The sequence below is a fragment of the Dipodomys merriami genome, unplaced genomic scaffold (genome assembly GCF_024711535.1).
Source record: "Dipodomys merriami isolate MVZ:Mamm:240054 unplaced genomic scaffold, mDipMer1.0.p SCAF_138, whole genome shotgun sequence".
Taxonomy (NCBI): domain Eukaryota; kingdom Metazoa; phylum Chordata; class Mammalia; order Rodentia; family Heteromyidae; genus Dipodomys; species Dipodomys merriami.
The window spans coordinates 2,488,565-2,506,875 of NW_027202693.1; the positions used below are offsets into that span (position 1 = coordinate 2,488,565).

General features: G+C 50.6%; 1 protein-coding gene across 5 annotated transcripts in view; it reads left to right on the top strand.

Annotated features, from left to right (window-relative positions):
- The window catches only part of LOC138825609 (pyridoxal-dependent decarboxylase domain-containing protein 1), a 42,347-nt gene that overhangs the window by 22,219 nt on the left and 1,817 nt on the right, over positions 1-18,311 (top strand). For all 5 annotated transcript variants that reach the window (XM_070020305.1, XM_070020304.1, XM_070020307.1 and 2 more), the window contains exons 8-22: positions 1,056-1,134; positions 2,902-2,986; positions 3,532-3,580; positions 3,680-3,781; positions 5,828-5,953; positions 9,113-9,163; positions 12,066-12,129; positions 13,238-13,326; positions 13,965-14,070; positions 15,570-15,741; positions 16,032-16,150; positions 16,351-16,472; positions 17,089-17,181; positions 17,259-17,355; positions 17,926-18,030. In XM_070020305.1, the coding sequence (XP_069876406.1) occupies positions 1,056-1,134; positions 2,902-2,986; positions 3,532-3,580; positions 3,680-3,781; positions 5,828-5,953; positions 9,113-9,163; positions 12,066-12,129; positions 13,238-13,326; positions 13,965-14,070; positions 15,570-15,741; positions 16,032-16,150; positions 16,351-16,472; positions 17,089-17,181; positions 17,259-17,355; positions 17,926-18,030 (1,459 nt within the window). The remainder of the gene's footprint in view (positions 1-1,055; positions 1,135-2,901; positions 2,987-3,531; positions 3,581-3,679; positions 3,782-5,827; positions 5,954-9,112; positions 9,164-12,065; positions 12,130-13,237; positions 13,327-13,964; positions 14,071-15,569; positions 15,742-16,031; positions 16,151-16,350; positions 16,473-17,088; positions 17,182-17,258; positions 17,356-17,925; positions 18,031-18,311) is intronic.

Sequence of the window (18,311 nt, forward strand, 5' to 3'; positions counted from 1 at the left end):
TCCAGAGTAGCTAGGATTACAGGATGAGCCACTCTATTCTAAAAAATCTTGTAACCACTTTATCACGTTCTTTGAAGTGTTTTTGGTGCTAGAAATTGAGCACCGGACCTGATGCATACTGAGTACACACTTTACCCAACTCTGTTACCTGTCTTAAGTAGAAATATGGTAGCTCAGATCAGTGCCAAAACTTCCTTCTAAAGCCTATGGTCGAAGTTGTCACTGTGGGGGACTCGTGCCTGGGCATGTCGGGGTCTTTGTATCTTGCTGCATAGCTCATGCTGGCTTTGTATCTTGCTGCATAGCTCATCCTTGGCACCCTGTATGGGAGCGGGTAGGTTATGAAAATGGGATCCTTCTTTGCATATTGCAGTTAAGTTCAATTATCTTAGACATGCAAGTGATAAACCTCTTAGGCTACTAGGAAGAGGATCAATTTTAGGATTCTGCCTTTCTTTTGCAACGTGGCTCAACTTTTAACTTGGGTATACCAGTAAGTAGCTGCTCTCTCATCCATCTTTTGAGGGAGGTACAAGATTTTCTCTAAATGCATATATTTAAAAATAGAGAAGTGTTGGTTCCAAATATGAGCACTTTTTGCTTCATTTTGCTGTTTTTTTCTAATTAGGTTTGAAGGGAAACTATTTGGTTTTGACATTTATGATTAGAGGAAACAAAATTTATCAAAAGTCAGACTTGTTTGAGTGTTTAACTTTGAGAGTCATCTGTGATACTTTTGGAAGTCATAATTTTTCTTTTCAATCTAAAAAGTGATTTTATTTTTCTAAACTTTTTGTTAGCATACAGTAGTTGAATAGGGTTTCAATTTCTGCACATGTATACCATGTACCTCACAAATTCACCCCTTCTATCACTCTCCCTCACCCCCCATCCTCCCTTCTAAAACAAATTTCAACAGGCTTACTGCTCTGTTTTCATACATGCAAGTAAAGTACTTCAGCCACATCCGCCCTCCCACTGTCACTCATCCCAGAAGTCGTCACTTTGCAGTGTGCGCCTTTTGTGTTGGTCATCTCATATTTTTGTGGTCCTAGGATGTTGCCTTTCTGGAGAAATTGATTAAAGACGATATAGAACGTGGAAGGCTGCCCCTGCTGCTTGTGGCAAATGCTGGTATGTATCATAAAACCCAGTCTTTGACTTTGGAAATCTAGGTGAGAAACTTGGCCTGAAAAGACCAACTAACTCTTAAGGGCTGGTAAGGTGGTTGAGTGGTAGAGTGCTTGCCTTGCATGCATGAGGCCCTGGGTTTGATTTGTCAACACTACATAAGCAGAAAAGGCCAGGAGTGGTACTGTGGCTCAAGTGGTAGAGCACTAGCCATGAACTGAAGAGCTGAGAGGCAGTGCCCAGGCCCAGAGTTCAGACCCCACAACCAAAAAAAAAGACCAACTCTTAAAAAAATGTTTTATCTCAGTGCTGGTGGCTCATGTCTATAATTGTAGCTACTCTGGAGGCTGAGGATAGCCGTTTGAAACCAACCTGGGCAGGAAAATCTGTGAGACTCTTACCTCCAATTAATCACTGGAAAATGGGAAGTGAGGCTGTGATTCAAGCGGTAGAGCGCTAACCAGCAGTTTAACCCCCAGGACTGGGAAAAGAAATGAAAAGTAGTAGTAAATTATCTTTATAGGTAGCATGATTGTATATCTATCATGTTTTATGGAAACTAGAGAAACGCTGCTGGAATGAATTAATACACTAAGAAAATGTGAGTGTAGAAGAGCTTTAGAAGATGCTTAACATCAGTAGTGGTCATTAGGAAAATTCAAGTTAAGCCAGGCATTGGTGGTACACACCTATAATCTCAGCTACTCAGTAAGCAGAGATAGGAGGGTCCTAAGTTCCAGGCCAGCCCAAGCAAAGTTATTAAGACATTTTTTTCAGAAACAAAAATATAAAAGGGTTGGGGGCCTGGCTCAAGCGGCAAAACACTGGCCTAGCATGCATGAAATCCTAGATTCAATTCCCAGTGGAGTTTAGCCAGGGGTGATGGTGTAGTACCTACCTGTAATTCTAGCACCGACAGAGGCATGAAGATTGAGAGTTTGAGGCTAGCCTAGACTACACTGAGGGACTGTCTCCAACTAAAAAGAAAAAGGAAAGAGAAGCATAATTTGAAAGCACAGGCTGCGGGTGTAGCTCAGGGGTGGGGCAGTTGACGCCAGTCCTCAGCATCCCATGAAAAAGCAGTGAGATGACGTTAAAGTTAAAAAAAAAAAAAAAAAGTGCCAAATGCTGGTGAGCTGTTGTGTGACTGGTGGGGACACCAAGCAGTACAGCCACGCGAGAGGACAGCTTGGCGCTTCCTTACAAGGCTTCCATGTTTACTACCGCACCACCCCTCAGTCCCATTACTTGGTATTTACCAAAGAGAATTGAAAATGTCCCTCATACCAAGAACTCATAAGTGTTCAGGTGTCCATTGGCTGGTGCGGACCTGCTGCGGAGACTAAGCAGGGACAGGCATGTCCACTGGGAAGAATTACGGAAGCCAGACACAGAAAGGTCTGATCTATGCTTCCATGGACAAATTGTACTGAGTGACGGAACAGGCTGGGGCTATGGGGCTGCACGGAGCTGAGGGGCCGCCGTGGGGACAAGGATGCTTCCAGGAAGTAGAGAACTACACGCCTGGACCACACGTGTATGCCAGTGGGTTTTGTTGCATATGAACTGCACTTTAATAAAGCAGTTCATTTCACAAAATATTTAAATACAACAGGAAAACCACTACTTCCTGCCTGACTTCTTGTATGTTTAAAAGAAACAGATCTACCCATGTTTAGTCACTTGATGGACTCAGGGATTTTTTTTTTTTTTTTTTTGGCTTATAACATTTGCTCCTTTGAATAGCTTTTCTTGTTTGGGTTATCATAGGAACAGCTGCAGTTGGACACACAGACAAGATTGGGCGATTGAGAGAGCTCTGTGAGCAGTATGGCATATGGCTTCACGTGGAAGGGTAGGTAGAGGCGAGGTCCCTAGGAAGAGGGGACATCCAGCCAGCCCCACTGTAGTGACAGTCATCCCCGAAGGTTCTTAGAGCAAGGTAATAAAATAACAAATTGGCTGAAACAGATCTTACTGGTTCACACAACTAAAAAGACCAGTGCTTAACTGGCTTCTGCAGTCATTCTGTCAACAGAATTGTCTGCTTCCATCCCAAAGCCTCAAAAAAAGTCCCAGGAGCAGTTGGCGCCAGTGTGTCCAGGCCGAGGCCTGCTATCTTGCCTCCAGAAGGACAAATGGGAGCAGTGGCTGGAGGACACAGCATATGGGGTGCAGTGTCCTAAGCAGACAGGGACACCCTGACACATGTCCCGCTTCAAGTGAGTCTGCAAGGGTTTCTTGTCTTTGTAAAGTCCGCACCTCCTGTGGCTGGAGTGGAGCCAATGACGGGGCTGTCACCCCACAGCAGCGCAGCTGGGCTTAAGTTTTGGACAGCACATACTTAGTGAAGAAGAAACAGTGAGTAATTAGTTCTCTGATTGGTGTTTTCTCTTCCAGGGTGAATCTGGCAACATTGGCTCTCGGTTATGTCTCCTCGTCGGTGCTGGTATGTTGTAGGTTTTCACCAAATACTTTACGGCAGGGTGTGGGGAGTGGGTTTAGTGTACTCTCATCATGTGGTGACAAGTTGTTCTCCTGTGGGTAGGCTGCAACCAAATGCCACAGCATGACGCTGACCCCGGGCCCCTGGCTGGGGCTGCCCGCTGTCCCCGCAGTGACGCTGTACAAGCACGATGACCCTGCCCTGGTGAGCTGCCTGCCCGGCTGGGGCGGGGCGGGGCGGGGAGGGACCATTCACTACAGAACAGCCAGGCGAAGTCTGCTTTCTTCATTTCATTTATGACATGAATCCATACTATTTTTTTTTGGTTTATTCATCATAGGTTTATTCCCTATATGTGTAAAGGACTTTCAGGCCAGTGTATAGCTGCATCATATTCCATCACTCAAGTATCGCTCGTGTTTAGTCATGGCCATTTGTGAACTTTAAGGATATTTTCAAGTTTCTATAATAGAGGTTTGAATGAATGTCTTTTTACTTTGCAAATTATTTCTTAAAAATAGGTTCTCCAGGAAGTGGCGCTGTGGCTCAAGTGGTAGAGCACTAGCCTTGAGCTGAAGAGCTGAGGGACAGTGCCCAGTCCCAGAGTTCAAGCCCCACAACTAACAAAAAATAGAAAATGAACTCCAGGAAAAATAGGTTCTCCAAAGTGAAATTCCCGGCTTGTCAAGGCTGCTAAAGCCTATAATCCAAGCTGGTTGGGAGGCAGAGATCAGAGGATCCGGGTTTGAGGCTAGCCTGGGCTAAAGCATTCACAAGACTCTACCTCCACAAGCAGCGGGGTGTGGTGGCCCGTGCCTGTTAACCCTGCTGCTGGGGAAGCACAAGTAGAAGGATCACATGCCAAGCCAGCCCGATCATAAAGCCATACTCTTCCTTGAGAACAATGCCAAAAGAGATTGGAGGCCTGGCCCAAGTGGAAGAGCACCTGCCTCACAAGCTCAAGGTCTTGAGTTCAATAAGGCTTCTAATCCACATTTTCTAAGAGGTTGCAATGGTTTTCTTTTTCTTTTCTTTCTTTTTTTTTTTGGTCATGGGGCCTGAACTCTGGGCCTGGGCACTGTCTCTCAGCTCTTCAGCTTAAGGCTAGCACTCTACCACTTGAGCCACAGCGCCACTTCTGGCTTTTTCTGCTTATGTGGTGCTGAGGACTCGAACCCAGGGCCTCATGCATGCAAGGCAAGCACTCTACCATTGAGCCACCTTTCCAGCCCCTCTTTTTAAGTCAGTATCTCACTATATAGCCCAGGCTAGCTTTAGATGCCTTAGTTATCCTACCTTGGCTTCCCACATGCTGGTAACGAGTGTGCGCTATCACACCCAACAAGACAATTTTTTTAGTGGTATTAGGAATCAAATCTGTGGCTGTGTACCTACTAGGATTAGAGCTCTACCATTGGCTCAGTGGTAGAGTGCTTGCCTTGCATGCCTGAGGCCCTGGGTTCTATTCCTCAGCACCGCATAAGCAACAAAGAAAAAAGCCAGAAGTGGCGCTGGGCTCAAGTGGTAGAGCGCTAGTCTTGAGCTGAAGAGCTGAGGGACAGCGCCCAGGCCCAGAGTTCAGGCCCCACGACCGGACCCAAAAAAAAAAAAAAGAGCTCTATCATTGAGCTACATCCTGAGCCCTAGTGCATTTTTAAAAATCCTAAGTTCTATTGGTTGGTAATAGAAGAGTTAGTGACAAACACATGCAAAATAAGTGCCAGATGACTGAACGATTGGTGTCTTGCTCAGTTAGTAACAGTTACAGTTACGGCTGGATGGATGCTTGCTCAGAATAAGGAACTGCCATTTGCTTCATTGGGACTTTTTTGGCAGTATTAGAGTTTGAGTCTTCAGCTCACTGGACAAGCACTCTGCTTTAGTTCAGTTTTTAGATAGGGTCTTATAGTTTTGTCCCAGCCAACCTTAGACGGTCCTCTTACCTCACACTCCTGCACGGCTGAGATTGCAGGTGTGTATCACTGAGACCAGCTTCCTTTTTTGAGATAGTGTCTCACAGAAGCTGTCTCCTGAATTTCTGAATCCATCAGGATTCTCATCTTGGAGTAGCTTTGCCATTTCTTTCCCCTGAGCCCTTGGACTCTGCCAGGTCTCTGGCAGTGGCAACCGGATGGTGCTCAGGCTGCGTGCCTGGCATGCGTCCCCCCACATTGTGCCTTGTAGATGATAGCAGTTACTCTGCTGCAGAGTAACTTCTTCAATTAATGTATCCATACTGGACTCTCTTAGACTCTAGTTGCCGGACTTACATCAAATAAGCCAGCAGACAAACTCCGTGCCCTGCCTCTCTGGTTATCTTTACAATACTTGGGACTGGATGGCATCGTGGAGAGGATAAAGCACGCTTGCCAGCTGGTGAGTAGACACTTCGGCAGTGACCACGGTTTCCGTCTCTGCCCCTGTCCGCTGCTCACCCCCTGACTACCACCTCATAACCAACTGGCTGCTCACCCCCTGACTTACCACCTCATAACCAACTGGCTGCTCACCCCCTGACTACCACCTCATAACCAACTGGCTGCTCACCCCCTGACTTACTACCTCATAACCAACTGGCTGAAGGCCCTTCGGCTGTTGTTTCTTTTTTTTTTTTTTTTTAAATCTTCTATATTTTTATGTTTTTATTGTAAAAGTAGTGTACAGAGGGGTTATAGTTACATGAGTAAGGTAATGAGTACATTTCTTATTGAGCATTGTTACCTCTTCCTTTGTTTGTAACCACCACACCTGGTTTGCTCTTTAAGATGGAGTCTTGTCAGCTTTTGTTTGGGCTAACCTTGAACCTGGGTCCTCCTTTCTCTACCTCTCACATAGCTGGAATTACCGCTGAGTGGCCTGTTCCTTTCTTTCCATCCATATTTGTATGTGTTTTTGCGTGTGTTGGGTGGGTGGTTATTTGTGTGGCGCTGGTTTTGAACTTGGGTCCACATCCTTGCTAAGCTGCCACTATCCAGCACATGCCATCATGCCCCATTATTAGTTGAGATAAGGTCTTGCTAACATTTTGTTAGCCCAGCCTTGAACCTCTAGCCTCCCAGTCTCTGCCTCCCAAATAGCTAAACATGAGCCACTGTAGCCCCCCACTCCCTCCCTCCCTCTGTTTTTTGAGGTAGGACCTCCAAACTGACCATGAACTCTTGATCTTTCTGCCTCAGTATGCCCAGTGCTGCCATTAGAGGCATGTTACACCATGCCCAGTTTGGCCTGGATTTGTGACACACTGGCTTGGGTTCCTAAATTGTAGGTTTCTGGGCATCTAAGTCTAATTCTCTTTGTATTCAGGGTATTCTATTTGTGAGAAATGTATAATAATCCTGTAGCATATTAATCTGTTGGGTACTGTAACAAAATGCCTTAGAATGAGTAATTCCGGGGCCAGCATACTCAGTGCCTGGGAGAGAGGGCTTGTTGCTTGCACACGCGGCAGCAAGAGCAGGCTCATTTGGGCTGTTTTGGTTTTGTTTTGGTTTTGTTGTTTGTTTTGAGCTGGTTTTATAAGCGCACTCTGATCCCACCACGAAGGCTCCATGCTCTGGCCCCAGCCACTTCCCCTGCCTCTCTCTCTCTGTGCCGTGGAGATTGGGTTCCAGCAATAAAACCACAGCTTTTAGAAAGCGTGATGTTACCTTTATGCAGTGCAGGAGCTGAGCTTGCCTAAACTAACTATCCTTTTGTCCTGTGTCCCCTCTCAACACTGCCTCTGTTGTCTACCCTGCCAGGTAGCAGCAATAGTCACTAAAGAAATTACTTAGGACCGGGCACTGGTGGCTCACGCCTGTAATCCTAGCTACTCAGGAGGCTGAGATCTAAGGATCACGGTTCAAAGCCAGCCCAGGCAGGAAAGTCCGTGAGGCTCTCTTCTCCAGTAAACCACCAGAAAACCGGAAGTGGTATTGTGACTCAAGTGGTAGAGCACTCACCTTGAGCTGAAGAGCTGAGGTACAGTGCCTAGGCCTGGTGTTCAAGCCCCGTGACTGACCACAATCAAAAAAAGTTACTTAGGGCACCATCTGATCACCACCTAAGTTCTGCATTCAGTCTCGCTTTAAATATGTTCTTGGGCTAAGGTGGTAGATCAGTGGCAAAACATCTTTAGTGTATGCAAAGCTCCAAGATCAATCTCAGCACCTCAAAAAATATTAAAATTTAAAATGTGGGTGTGTGTTTTTTGGGAACTGGCACTTCCTAAGTGTCATACACACACACATACACATGGATATGTATAATAGATATTCTACGTAGTTGTACAAAGGGGTTTCAGTTTGACATGTCAGTTTGAGTATAAGACATCTTGATCAATGTCACCCTTTCCAATTTTTATATTTAAATAATCACTTCCCTATTTTTCCATCAGTAGTCCTCATTCACAAGTTCTTTTTTACATTAAAGAATGAAGATCTGTGTTTACAAAAGCACAATATGTATATTTTTAAATACCCTCTTTATGCTACTAGCTCATATCTTGATTTGGTTCTTGGCTGAGAGAAGCTTCTATTGCTGTAGTAACTTCATCAACTTGGGGAGGGTTTGGGTACCCCAGGGACAGCTTTCAATTCCCCTGGGCCAGAGGAGTGCAAGACAATACTGATGACATTCACTGTGATGCCCTGGAGGCCACCTCAGCCCTGGCTCCTCCGACGCTAACTCCTCGCTCAACTGCTAGGCCGTCACAGTCCATGCTGCGCCATCCATTCCCCCTTCCTCATCCTCTTCCTCCTCGCCGCCCTCGAGGAGGAGGGTGGCAGTTAGCATTTTGTTGGTGCCCGTCACCATGAAGCACAGTGTGTGTTGTGTTACTTGGTCCCACAACTTCACCGGACAGAAGTTCCTCTGCCAACGGCACATGAAGAAGAGGTTTCCCGGAGGCTCTGTGTGTGCTGCTCTGGAGGTAGCCCGACACCATGAGGCAGGTGATGGTTCTGGGCATACCAGTGCTGAGGGAACCCGGAGGAGATGTGACGGACTGATGAGGACAGTGGCCATCGTGCACATTACACGGTGTGCGTCACTGAGCATCACTCAGGACTCTTCAGGACATATCCTGCCATCCCTTTTTACAGTCGAGAGAACTTGGTCAAGACCATAGCTAGAAATGACAGGTCGGGAAGCTTAGCTGGGTGCCACGCGCTGCTCTCGTAGTTATGGTCTCCCCTCCTGCTCCAGTGCTCGGCTGCCCTGCGCCTACCTTCTCCCTCAGCAGCTTTCTCGCAAATAACATCAGTGACTCCCATTGCTAATAGGACACTTACAAATATCTCATTACTAACAGCTTCTTGAGCCCTGTACCTTTTGTTTTGGGAGATACTGAGTGGGGTTTGAAGTCAGGACCTCATACATGTAATTGAAAGATTGAAGCGTATTTGCAGATTTGAATTGCAGAAGTTGACATCCAGACTTAGAATGATCAAGCTACAGCTACCTGAGGCTTATGTTTGAAGTGCTGTGAAGACCCTCATACTATACCTATTGTGTTAATCTAATGAAATCACACACATTGTGTTTTATCATTTGCAGAGTCAGAGATTACAGGAAAGTTTGAAGAAAGTGGACCACATCAAAGTCTTGGTATGGTATCTAATTTTCTGTTTTTGAAATAACTTTCTTTTAGCTTCAGTTACAAAATGGTTTTCCCCAGATGTGATACACCTCACTGGAGTAGCTCCAATAAAAGCATTCTTTGGGATAAAATGATACCATACAATTATTTAAATTCCTATAGCTTTCATAGAATCCATTTATCCTGCTAAAATTTAGGATTCTCAATAGGCGTTGGTGGCCTAGGCATGAAACCCTGACTGCCTGTGTGATGGAGATTGGGAAGATCAAGGTTCCAGACCAGCATCTAACAGACAAAAACAAACAGCAAAAACAACCTGAGATTCTATCTCAGCAGAAGAAACTGGATGTGGTGGCATGCGTCTGTCATCCTGACTATGACAGGGAGCTTAAAATAGGCAGATGACAATCTAAGTACAAGCCAGGCAGAAAGCAAGACCCCATCTCAGAATAACCAGTGCAAAAAGGGCGGGAGCATGGCTCAGTTGTAGAGCACCTGCCTAGCACGTGTGTGACCCCAAGTTCAAACCTAACTACTGCCAGAGGAAACAACTTCCTAGAATTCCGCAGAGAGCTTACTCAGCACAGCGTCACCTGCCCAGCCATTCCTCCTCGTCACACAGAAATGTGTGCAATCCAGAAGTGTTGAGCTATTTTTTCTGAAACCTGCTGGGGCGGGGGGGGGGGGGGGGGTTTGAGGGGATGAGGAGAGGCAGGTGGCCCTGCCCTTGTCGTCCTGGGTAAGAACATGAGACACTCAGGAATGGGGACTTAGCAATGCCAGCAACAGCTGTGAGTGCCCATGTGGGTTTGTTTTCTCTGTATTTTAGAATTTCAGGGAATCCACAGGTTAGGTTTTGATTTCCATATGATCCTTCAGTGTTTCAGAGTACAGTGTAACGTTGAGTTTATTGCAGATTCTGCTTAGCGCACATTTAGGTTTCAGGGGCTACTCCACGGCTACTCCACGTCGTCTTCTGACTAGGACTTTGCAGCCAGGTGGCCCAGATTCTAGCTGGGAGAAGCTGGGAAGAGTGGGTCGTTGGAGCAGCAGGGGTATGATTGTGAGTCAGGAGACCCGCATTCTGCTCTCAGCAGTGTCACGGGGTGATCCTGTGACACTGAGTCATTTTTAACTTCCCAAGGCTGCTGGCTCAGCTGTCACATAGAAGGGCGGCGGATGCATAGACTGGGGGCACAGGGACCCACGGGGGCCAAGGTGAGCGCGCTGCTGGCACTCAAGGCAGAGCCAGACTGCGCTCCTCCCTCCCCACCTACCTCGTGAAGCCCACTGGACTCTTCTGCTCGTCCTCTCTCCCCCATCCCTCACCTCCAAGTAGCAGAGCTTGATGGTGCTGGTTACTCAGTTCTGTTTTTCGCAGTACCCAGAGCTTTGTGCGTGGTAGGCAGGTGCTCTTCTGGAGTTCGATCCCCTTGGCTCTTTTGAGAAGGGTCTTACTATGCAGCCAGGGCTGGTCTTGAACTTGAGTAGCTTCTGCCTCTACTTCCTGATGTGAGGATTACAGGTATGCACCACCATTCCTGGCAATCACCAGTTCTTTTAGAGCATTTTATGTAAAAAAGGCCAGACCTAGCCCAGGCATAAACCTGAGCTCCACACCTTCTTCCAGTGGCAAACTGCAGCGACTGCGTATGCAATGCATACTAGTGAACACGGCTGTCTGGTCCTGAGATTTTTTTTCACACGCCATTCCTTTGACCCTCAAAAAGTCTTCATTGTGCTTCCTCCTTCCCAGCTCCCAGTGCAGAGCCCTCCTGTTCAGCAGCGGCTTCCTAGATAGCCTTCCCTGCCTTCCTCCCCTGCTCAGGCTTTCCGGTTGAAGCCAGCTCACCACGGTCCCTCCTGGGGTCAGTAACACCCACACTGGCCACGCTGCGCTGCCGCCTGGCTGCCTGTCTTCCTTCTCTCTGTCGCCCCTTATTCTGGGCTCTGCTTTTATTTGAGCCCTGCCTGCAGTAGTCTGAATGTTCTGCCATTCCTATACTTAATCTAGTATTTCAGATAGTTCGTAGAATTGATAAATCTCTCTACCATGTGGCTCACACCTGAAGTTTATGTAAATAACACTGTAAAGTGTTTCTTACACACACAGGCCTTTGAGACCAGAGGTCACAGAAGGAAGGAAAGAGTGTCATAACATACTTAGAAGTCTGGCTCGTAGCTCATACCTCAGTGGGGATGGCTGGCTTGTCACCTTTTTTTTGTCCCCACTTGCCCATTGGGCTTTCTCCAGTATACTTAAATATTAAGCTCTTGTTCCTTTAAAGGCAGTAATAGTTTTATTTCTGTGGCCATTAAGCAGTGTTTAAATGGCATCTCCATATGGAATCTAGCTCCTTGGGTGGCTGACGGGGTTGGAGTCACCTGAGAGGAAGGGCTCTAGGACTGGCCACCCTCGGGTGCTCTGAGAGGACCTGTTCTCTTGTCCTGAGTCTCTTCACTCGGGCTATGACACTGCTGCCGTTGAATGACAGAGACCTGCATCCCGCAGAAGTACCACAGAGCCTGCCCGGGGGCATCGCTGCCCAGCGTGTGCCTGCGCGCCAGGGCGGAGCTGATGGCCACTGGATGTGTGCACTAGTGCGTGCTAGCACAGGACAGAGCATTCTCAGGTCATGAGGTTATGCCGAGTGGCGAGGTAGTGTGTGATGTGTCTAGTTCCCGACACAGGTACTGAGCAGGTACAGTGGAGATTGCACACCAGTGCACCAGGGCCCTCCTGCAGTGGGGTCAGTTACTTCCAAACATTTTGCCAGACTATTGCTCTCTGCTGCTCTAGCAACTGAACCTGAAGAGCCCTTGAGTGATCTGGTAGGGGTGGGCACCACTCTGCCCGTTTCCCAACTGGTTCACTGGGCATGTACCAACACCAGGCTTCTGTTTGTGCAGGTGGAAGATGAGCTCAGCTCTCCAGTAGTCGTGTTCAGGTTTTTCCAGGAATTGCCAGGCTCAGGTAGGTGATTTTGGAAAAAGGGTTCTTTGGAGTCCATGTCTACGGGCTGTTAATTTGATACCATTTAAATAGTACAATATAATTCATCTTTGATGTTGTTGAGTTGATGTATTTTGAAGGCAGGCAGTGTTTGAAGGCATGCATGCATCCTGTGGGGTGGGGGTCTCCTGTGCGGAGGGCAGTGAGGCAGGAGGGGCTGGCACGGGTGGTGCGGGCAAGCGTTGATGCTGGCACCAGTACAAGAAAAGGAAGGAAGGTCAGATAGTGGGAAAGGTTTTTGCTCAGATCTTCATTTGAACGCCAGTCCTGCATGCCTTCGTGTTTGCTCTAGTTTCCAGCTCCCAAATGCCAGCGGCGGTGGCTGGGCTTGAGATACGTGGGCCTTAGTGCCCAGAGATGTAGATTCAGGAGCATGGAGCCTGGGAATAAAGTGTCACCAACCAGATGACCACAGTCCCCACCCAGATGACCTCTGACCCCACATTCAACACTGCCTGTCGCATCCCTCATGCACTTGGCAGTGGGTGAACTTGTAATGAAGGCAGCCACCCCCTCACAGCCCACCCAGAGACCTCGTTGGCATCCTCCCACCTGCAGCTCCGCCCCCCGGCTCCAGGAGGCTGGCTCCCGCTGCCGCTCCACGGCCGCCCCAGACCATATGAGAACCAGTGCAGTGGCTCACAGGAACGTCTCCTGCCCAGCTGAAGGGGCCAAAGTGGAGCCCCGACTCCCTTCTAGAAGGCAACAGCACAGTGGGTTTTCTGGTCAGTTTGCTCAGCTAGGGTGAGCCCCAAGATGACAGAAACCTGGTCTGCCTTGGTCTGGCATGAGGAGGAAGCCAGGCCCACGGGAAGGAAGGAGTCCCTGCCGTGGTGCTCGGGCCCTGCTGGCCGGCAGCTTACAGGAAGCAGACCTGTTAAGGGAATGAAGAATTGTGTTTTGGAGAATGCATTGGGTTAGAGAGTTGGTGAGGCGCTGACCGGCTCAGTGTCTGTTAGGAGTATAGGAGGCTGCTGCCTGGGGGCCCCCCGGGGGATCTAAGTGAATCCGGGTTGCATTATTTAGCCCAGCCGTTTCTGGGCATGAATCCTTCTGTGTTTGGCTTCAGATCCGGGGCTCAAGGCTGTCCCAGCACCCAACATGGCCCCGTCGGCAGTCGGCCGGGAGAGACACTCCTGTGACGCCCTGAACCGCTGGGTAAGGACGGCGGGGCCTCCTGCTCCCTCCACCGCCTCGCTCCCGGGTGACCGGGTGACCGTGGGCATGGGTAGAGTCAGCTCGAGGTGGGGGCCCCTGGCGAGGCTCTGGCCTCGTTTGGGGCGCCAGTCTGAGTGGGCTCCCGAAGTCGCCTCTGGCAGTGCCGCAGTTTGCTCAGCCGCCCGTGTCCCTGCCGCCACCATGTCCGGCTGCCATGCCGCAGACATCCTGCAGCCTCGCGAGCATCAGCCGGACGTGGCGTCGGTACTACTGCAGCCCGCACGGAAGTATGGCAGAGGCACTGCATTCGGGCAGCGTTGGGGGCGCTGAAGTAGCACCTCAAGTTCAGGCTTAAGAGTGTCCTGAACAGTGCGGCCCAGGGCCTTGCTGCGTTGTAGTTGTAGAGCAGTGACGGTAGCCACACGGCTGAGCGCTTGGCGCGGTGGGGCCTGCAGGGCTTGCCAGTGTGCCACACCAGCGACAAGTGTGTGTAAGTGGCTTGCCCGCATCTCACACACTTCTCTACGCAGGGGCTGACAGGAGGGAGGTCGCTGGCTCCAGCAGTGGCTGTGGCCAGGGTAGCGTGGGCCAGGCATGGGCGGGGCGGGGGTCGCTGGAGCTGAGCACTTTCCCTGCAGCTGGGAGAGCAGCTGAAACAGCTGGTGCCCGCCAGTGGCCTCACCGTCATGGACCTGGAGGCCGAGGGCATGTGTGTGCGGTTCAGCCCCTTGACGACAGCAGCCGGTAAGCACTGGGGTCCCCCCTCCTCTTTGTTTTTCCCGGGGAGAACTGGCCACGTCCACTGGAGCCCAGGCCGCGGGGTGATGGGCCTCGCTCCACCTAGCTCTCTCCTCTCTGGGACTAAGTTTAGGCAGGTCAGCACTGCAGTGTAACCTCCACAGCGAGGGCCCTGGGGTCACTGGGTTCCTGCCATGACCCAGCACTCTGGGTTTTCCGTCCCCGCACATGGCACTTTCCCCAGTGGAGATTTCAAACCTAGCTGACATTTGGTGCAGGGTGCAGGATGAAGCTGGCATCTGTTCTCTGAAGGCAAAGCACCATGCTCTGACGCGGGGAAGATGAAGAGATCGCGGGGCGGAGCGGGGCGGGGTTTTACTCTCACCATGCCTCGGTAGTTTTTTTAAGCTTCAGCAAGGAAATGGGGTTAAAGTCGGGAGAAACAGGGATAGAATAAACATTTCCTGGTCCCCTTGCAGCACCTTGGAGGTAAGGACCCTGCCTGTAGTTTTCACAGCCCCCGGGGGTTCTCACAGGCCTGAAACGGTGGGCTTTGATGAGAGGAAGCCTTCTCAGCCACGCTGCAGCCTTGAGCAGCATTCATGAGCCCCAGGCTGCTTCCTCGATCCCTTCTGCCACTGGTGTAAAGACTAATGTGTATAGATTTCATGGTATACTTAAATGTGTGTCTTTTTTTCATTGTGGTGCACTCCTGTAATCCTAGCGCTAGTGAGGCTAAGACAGAGGACCTTGAGTTTGAGTCAGCCTGAGCTACCTAGGGAGACTTTGTTGTAAAAAACCAAAAAACTGAAAAGAGAAAGAAATCTGTTTTTTTTTTTTCCTTGGTCGGTCGTGGGGCTTGAACTCTGGGCCTGGGCGCTGTCCCTCAGCTCTTCAGCTCAAAGTGAGTGCTCTACCACTTGAGCCACAGCGCCACTTGCAGTTTTCTGGTGGTTCATTGGAGATAAGAGTTGCACAGACTTTCCTGCCCGGGCTGGCTTTGAACCATGATCCTCAGATCTCAGCCTCCTGAGTAGCTAGGATGACAGGCGTGAGCCACTGGTGCCCAGCTGGTTTTGCTTTTTGTGAGTTGACTTAAAACATTTTTAGAAAACATTTGATTCTTTTCCCAAGGTGTCTTTCAACAGTTGTTATAAAGGTTTTTTTTTCCTCAAACATATCCAAGTTGGGACATGCAGAAATTTGTCCTGCAAAGAAAGGCTTCCACCCTGGGGACACCACAGAGCGGCAGTGTCAGGGGAGAGCACGGTGCACCCCTCAGCCCAGAGGTTATTCCAGACACCAGCCAGCGCCACACTCCTCGCGCTGTCTTAGAGATGCTGGGCTCCCTTTTAACCTGTGATAGGATTCTTCGTGTCAGAAGAACTGGCTTTCTCAGAGCATTTCACAGCCTCCACTGTGGTTCGGTCTTCCACAGTGGAGTGGAGCGCCCCAGTTCCCAGCCTCTCCCTAAGCCATCCTCATCATTCTCTGTGGGTTTACAGCGTTAGGGACTCGAGGAGAGGACGTGGACCAGCTGGTCACCTGCATCGAGAGCAAGCTGCCGGTGCTGACGTGCACGCTGCAGCTGCGGGAGGAGTTCAAGCAGGAAGTGGAGGCTACCGCAGGCCTCCTCCATGTTGACGACCCCAACTGGCCCGGGATAGGGGTTGTCAGGTAATGGCGTGCATAGCAGTCCAGAGCGCTGGAGTCGTCGTAGAGCCGTCTGTGCAGGATTCAGTAGACATATGGCCGTTTAGAGGCCCGGGGGGGGGGGGGGGGCGGGCAGGCAAGCCGAGCCAGGCTCAGTGAGGCAGCCCTGGTGTGCTGTGCGTGTGCACATGGTGCCACACACAGGACAGTCCTGAAAGTTTTCCATCCAGACACCATCCCTAGGGGCTCCCTTGTCCTCGCTTCCTGAGCTCCTGATCTCCAGATTGAAGTACTGATGCTTGATACTGTTTCAGGTATGAACACGCGAATGATGATAAGAGCAGTTTGAAGTCAGATCCGGAGGGGGATAAAATCCACGCTGGACTCCTGAAAAAGTTAAATGAATTGGAATCTGACCTTACATTTAAAATGGGTAATTACGCTTACAAGTCCGCTTGCACCCCTGAAAGGGCGGCTTGCTCTCCAGAGCCGGGGCTTTACATGCAGGGGAGAGAGTGGCTCTCCTCGGCCACCGGCGCCCCTGCTGCACGTGCCACACGCGCCCTCCCCAAGTGCTGTGGTCGCCCTGGGGATGGAGGACGCAGGGCCACGCTCACCCGTGTCCTCCCGCAGGCCCCGAGTACAGAAGCATGAAGAGCTGCATTTACATCGGAATGGCGAGCGACGACGTAGACGTGTCCGAGCTTGTGGAAACCATCGCCGTCACAGCCCGGGAGATTGAGGAAAACTCACGGGTGTGTGAGGCCTGTCAGTATTTCTGCCTGGCCGCCTGGCCGGCTAGCAAGGCAGATGCCATCCTCAGAAGCGTCTGCTCCTTTCAGCCTTTCCCTGGCAGAGTCCCTGATTCCTGGCGCGCTCAGTGACGTCACTGAGGGGCCTGTGCTGCGTCCAGGGCTCTTCCTCAAAGGAGCTGGGTCCTGGGGGGAGAGGTGGAGGGGCTGGGTCCTGAGGACCAGCTTCCTACTGGAAATGCGCTTGCTTGTTGGCAGGGTAGCATGGACATCTCCAAACCAAAGTTGTGTCTACGAGGTGACACACGTGACTCGGTGGGGTGGGTGGGAAGAGAAGGAAGCTGAGGAACAGCTGTCTCCACGGGGGCGGAAGTCCTCAAACTAGACTGCCGTTGCTGCCTCTGCTCACCATGGAGAAGATCGTTGTAAGGAGCTGTTCTCCCTGTACCCTGCCAGTGAGGCCACTGTAGGGCTGCCCGGGCCTCTGCGCGCCTCCCTTGACCCTGGCATTTCAATACAGAATTCTGTTTACTGACCGTTTTGAACAGCATCTCTAGTGCTGTTAACAGTTTTCTAGGCCACAGTCAAGCTTTGACAAATAACACCTTTCTTCCCACAGCTTCTGGAAAACATGACAGAAGTTGTTCGTAAAGGAATTCAGGAAGCTCAGGTTCAGCTGCAGAAGGCCAACGAGGAGCGGCTTCTGGAGGAGGTGAGGCGGCGCTGGGCATGAGCCGCCGGGAGGGGCCCCACGCGGCGTGTGGTCCCCAGCGAACGCTTGTCTTGCAGGGAGTGCTGCGGCAGATCCCTGTGGTAGGATCCGTGCTGAACTGGTTTTCTCCAGTCCAAACTTCACAAAAGGGAAGAACTTTTAACCTAACTGCAGGTAGGGCTGAAAGTGTGCTGGCCTTACTCGCTTCACCCCTGTCCTTACAGCTCCTCTGTCTCTGGGTCCTCTGGAAGGAACCCCAGATGGTGTCCATCTGGGGCTTGGGGCCGTGTGACTCTTTCTTGAGGTCCTCATGAGTGTTCTGCACGGCCAAGTGCCCTGCTGGGGAGGGCACAGCCAACAAGGGGACGATTTCCAGTTGCTGGAATGTGGAAAAGATGCAGAAGTTCCATGAGGGAAACGGTCCCCAAACCTCAGGTCCCTTCCTTACTCCTTCCCCAGGGAATGACGGCTGCATTTGAGTTTTCAGTGTGCCAGATCTCAGCCTCGAGCAGGGGCGTGTGTTCCTCATTGCTCCAGGCCACCCTCCGTCGGCCCGGGGCCCCATCCCCTGTGCCCCCCCCCCCCAGCCTGGCTGAGGAGGTGGATGCAGGGCAGCTCTGTCCAGCTCCTGGCAGGCTCAGCAATGCCCAGCTCCCCACCGGTGGGTGGGCAAGCTGAATGCATCTCCCAGGGCACTCAACCCTGTGCCCGGAGTCTGTGCCCATGCCTCTCTTTCCCCATCAGGCTCCCTGGAGTCCACAGAGCACACGTATGTCTACAAGGTACAGGGGACGGGAGTGACGCCGCCCCCGACCCCCTCGGGAACTCGTGGCAAACCCAGACTTCCAGGTATGTGACTCCCCAGCCTCGTTCATTACTACTATCCTGCAGCCCGCAGAACAGTCCCCCCCCTTCACTGCTCCTGCCTTTCTCCTCCTGATTCTTTTTTTTTTTTTGGTCCGGTTGTGGGGCCTGAACTCTGGGCCTGAGCACTGTCCCTCAGCTCTTCAGCTCAAGGCCAGTGCTCTACCACTTGAGCCACAGCGCCACTTCCGGCTTTTTTCTTTTTGCTTATGTGGTGCTGAGGAATCGAACCCAGGGCCTCAGGCATGCAAGGCAAGCGCTCTACC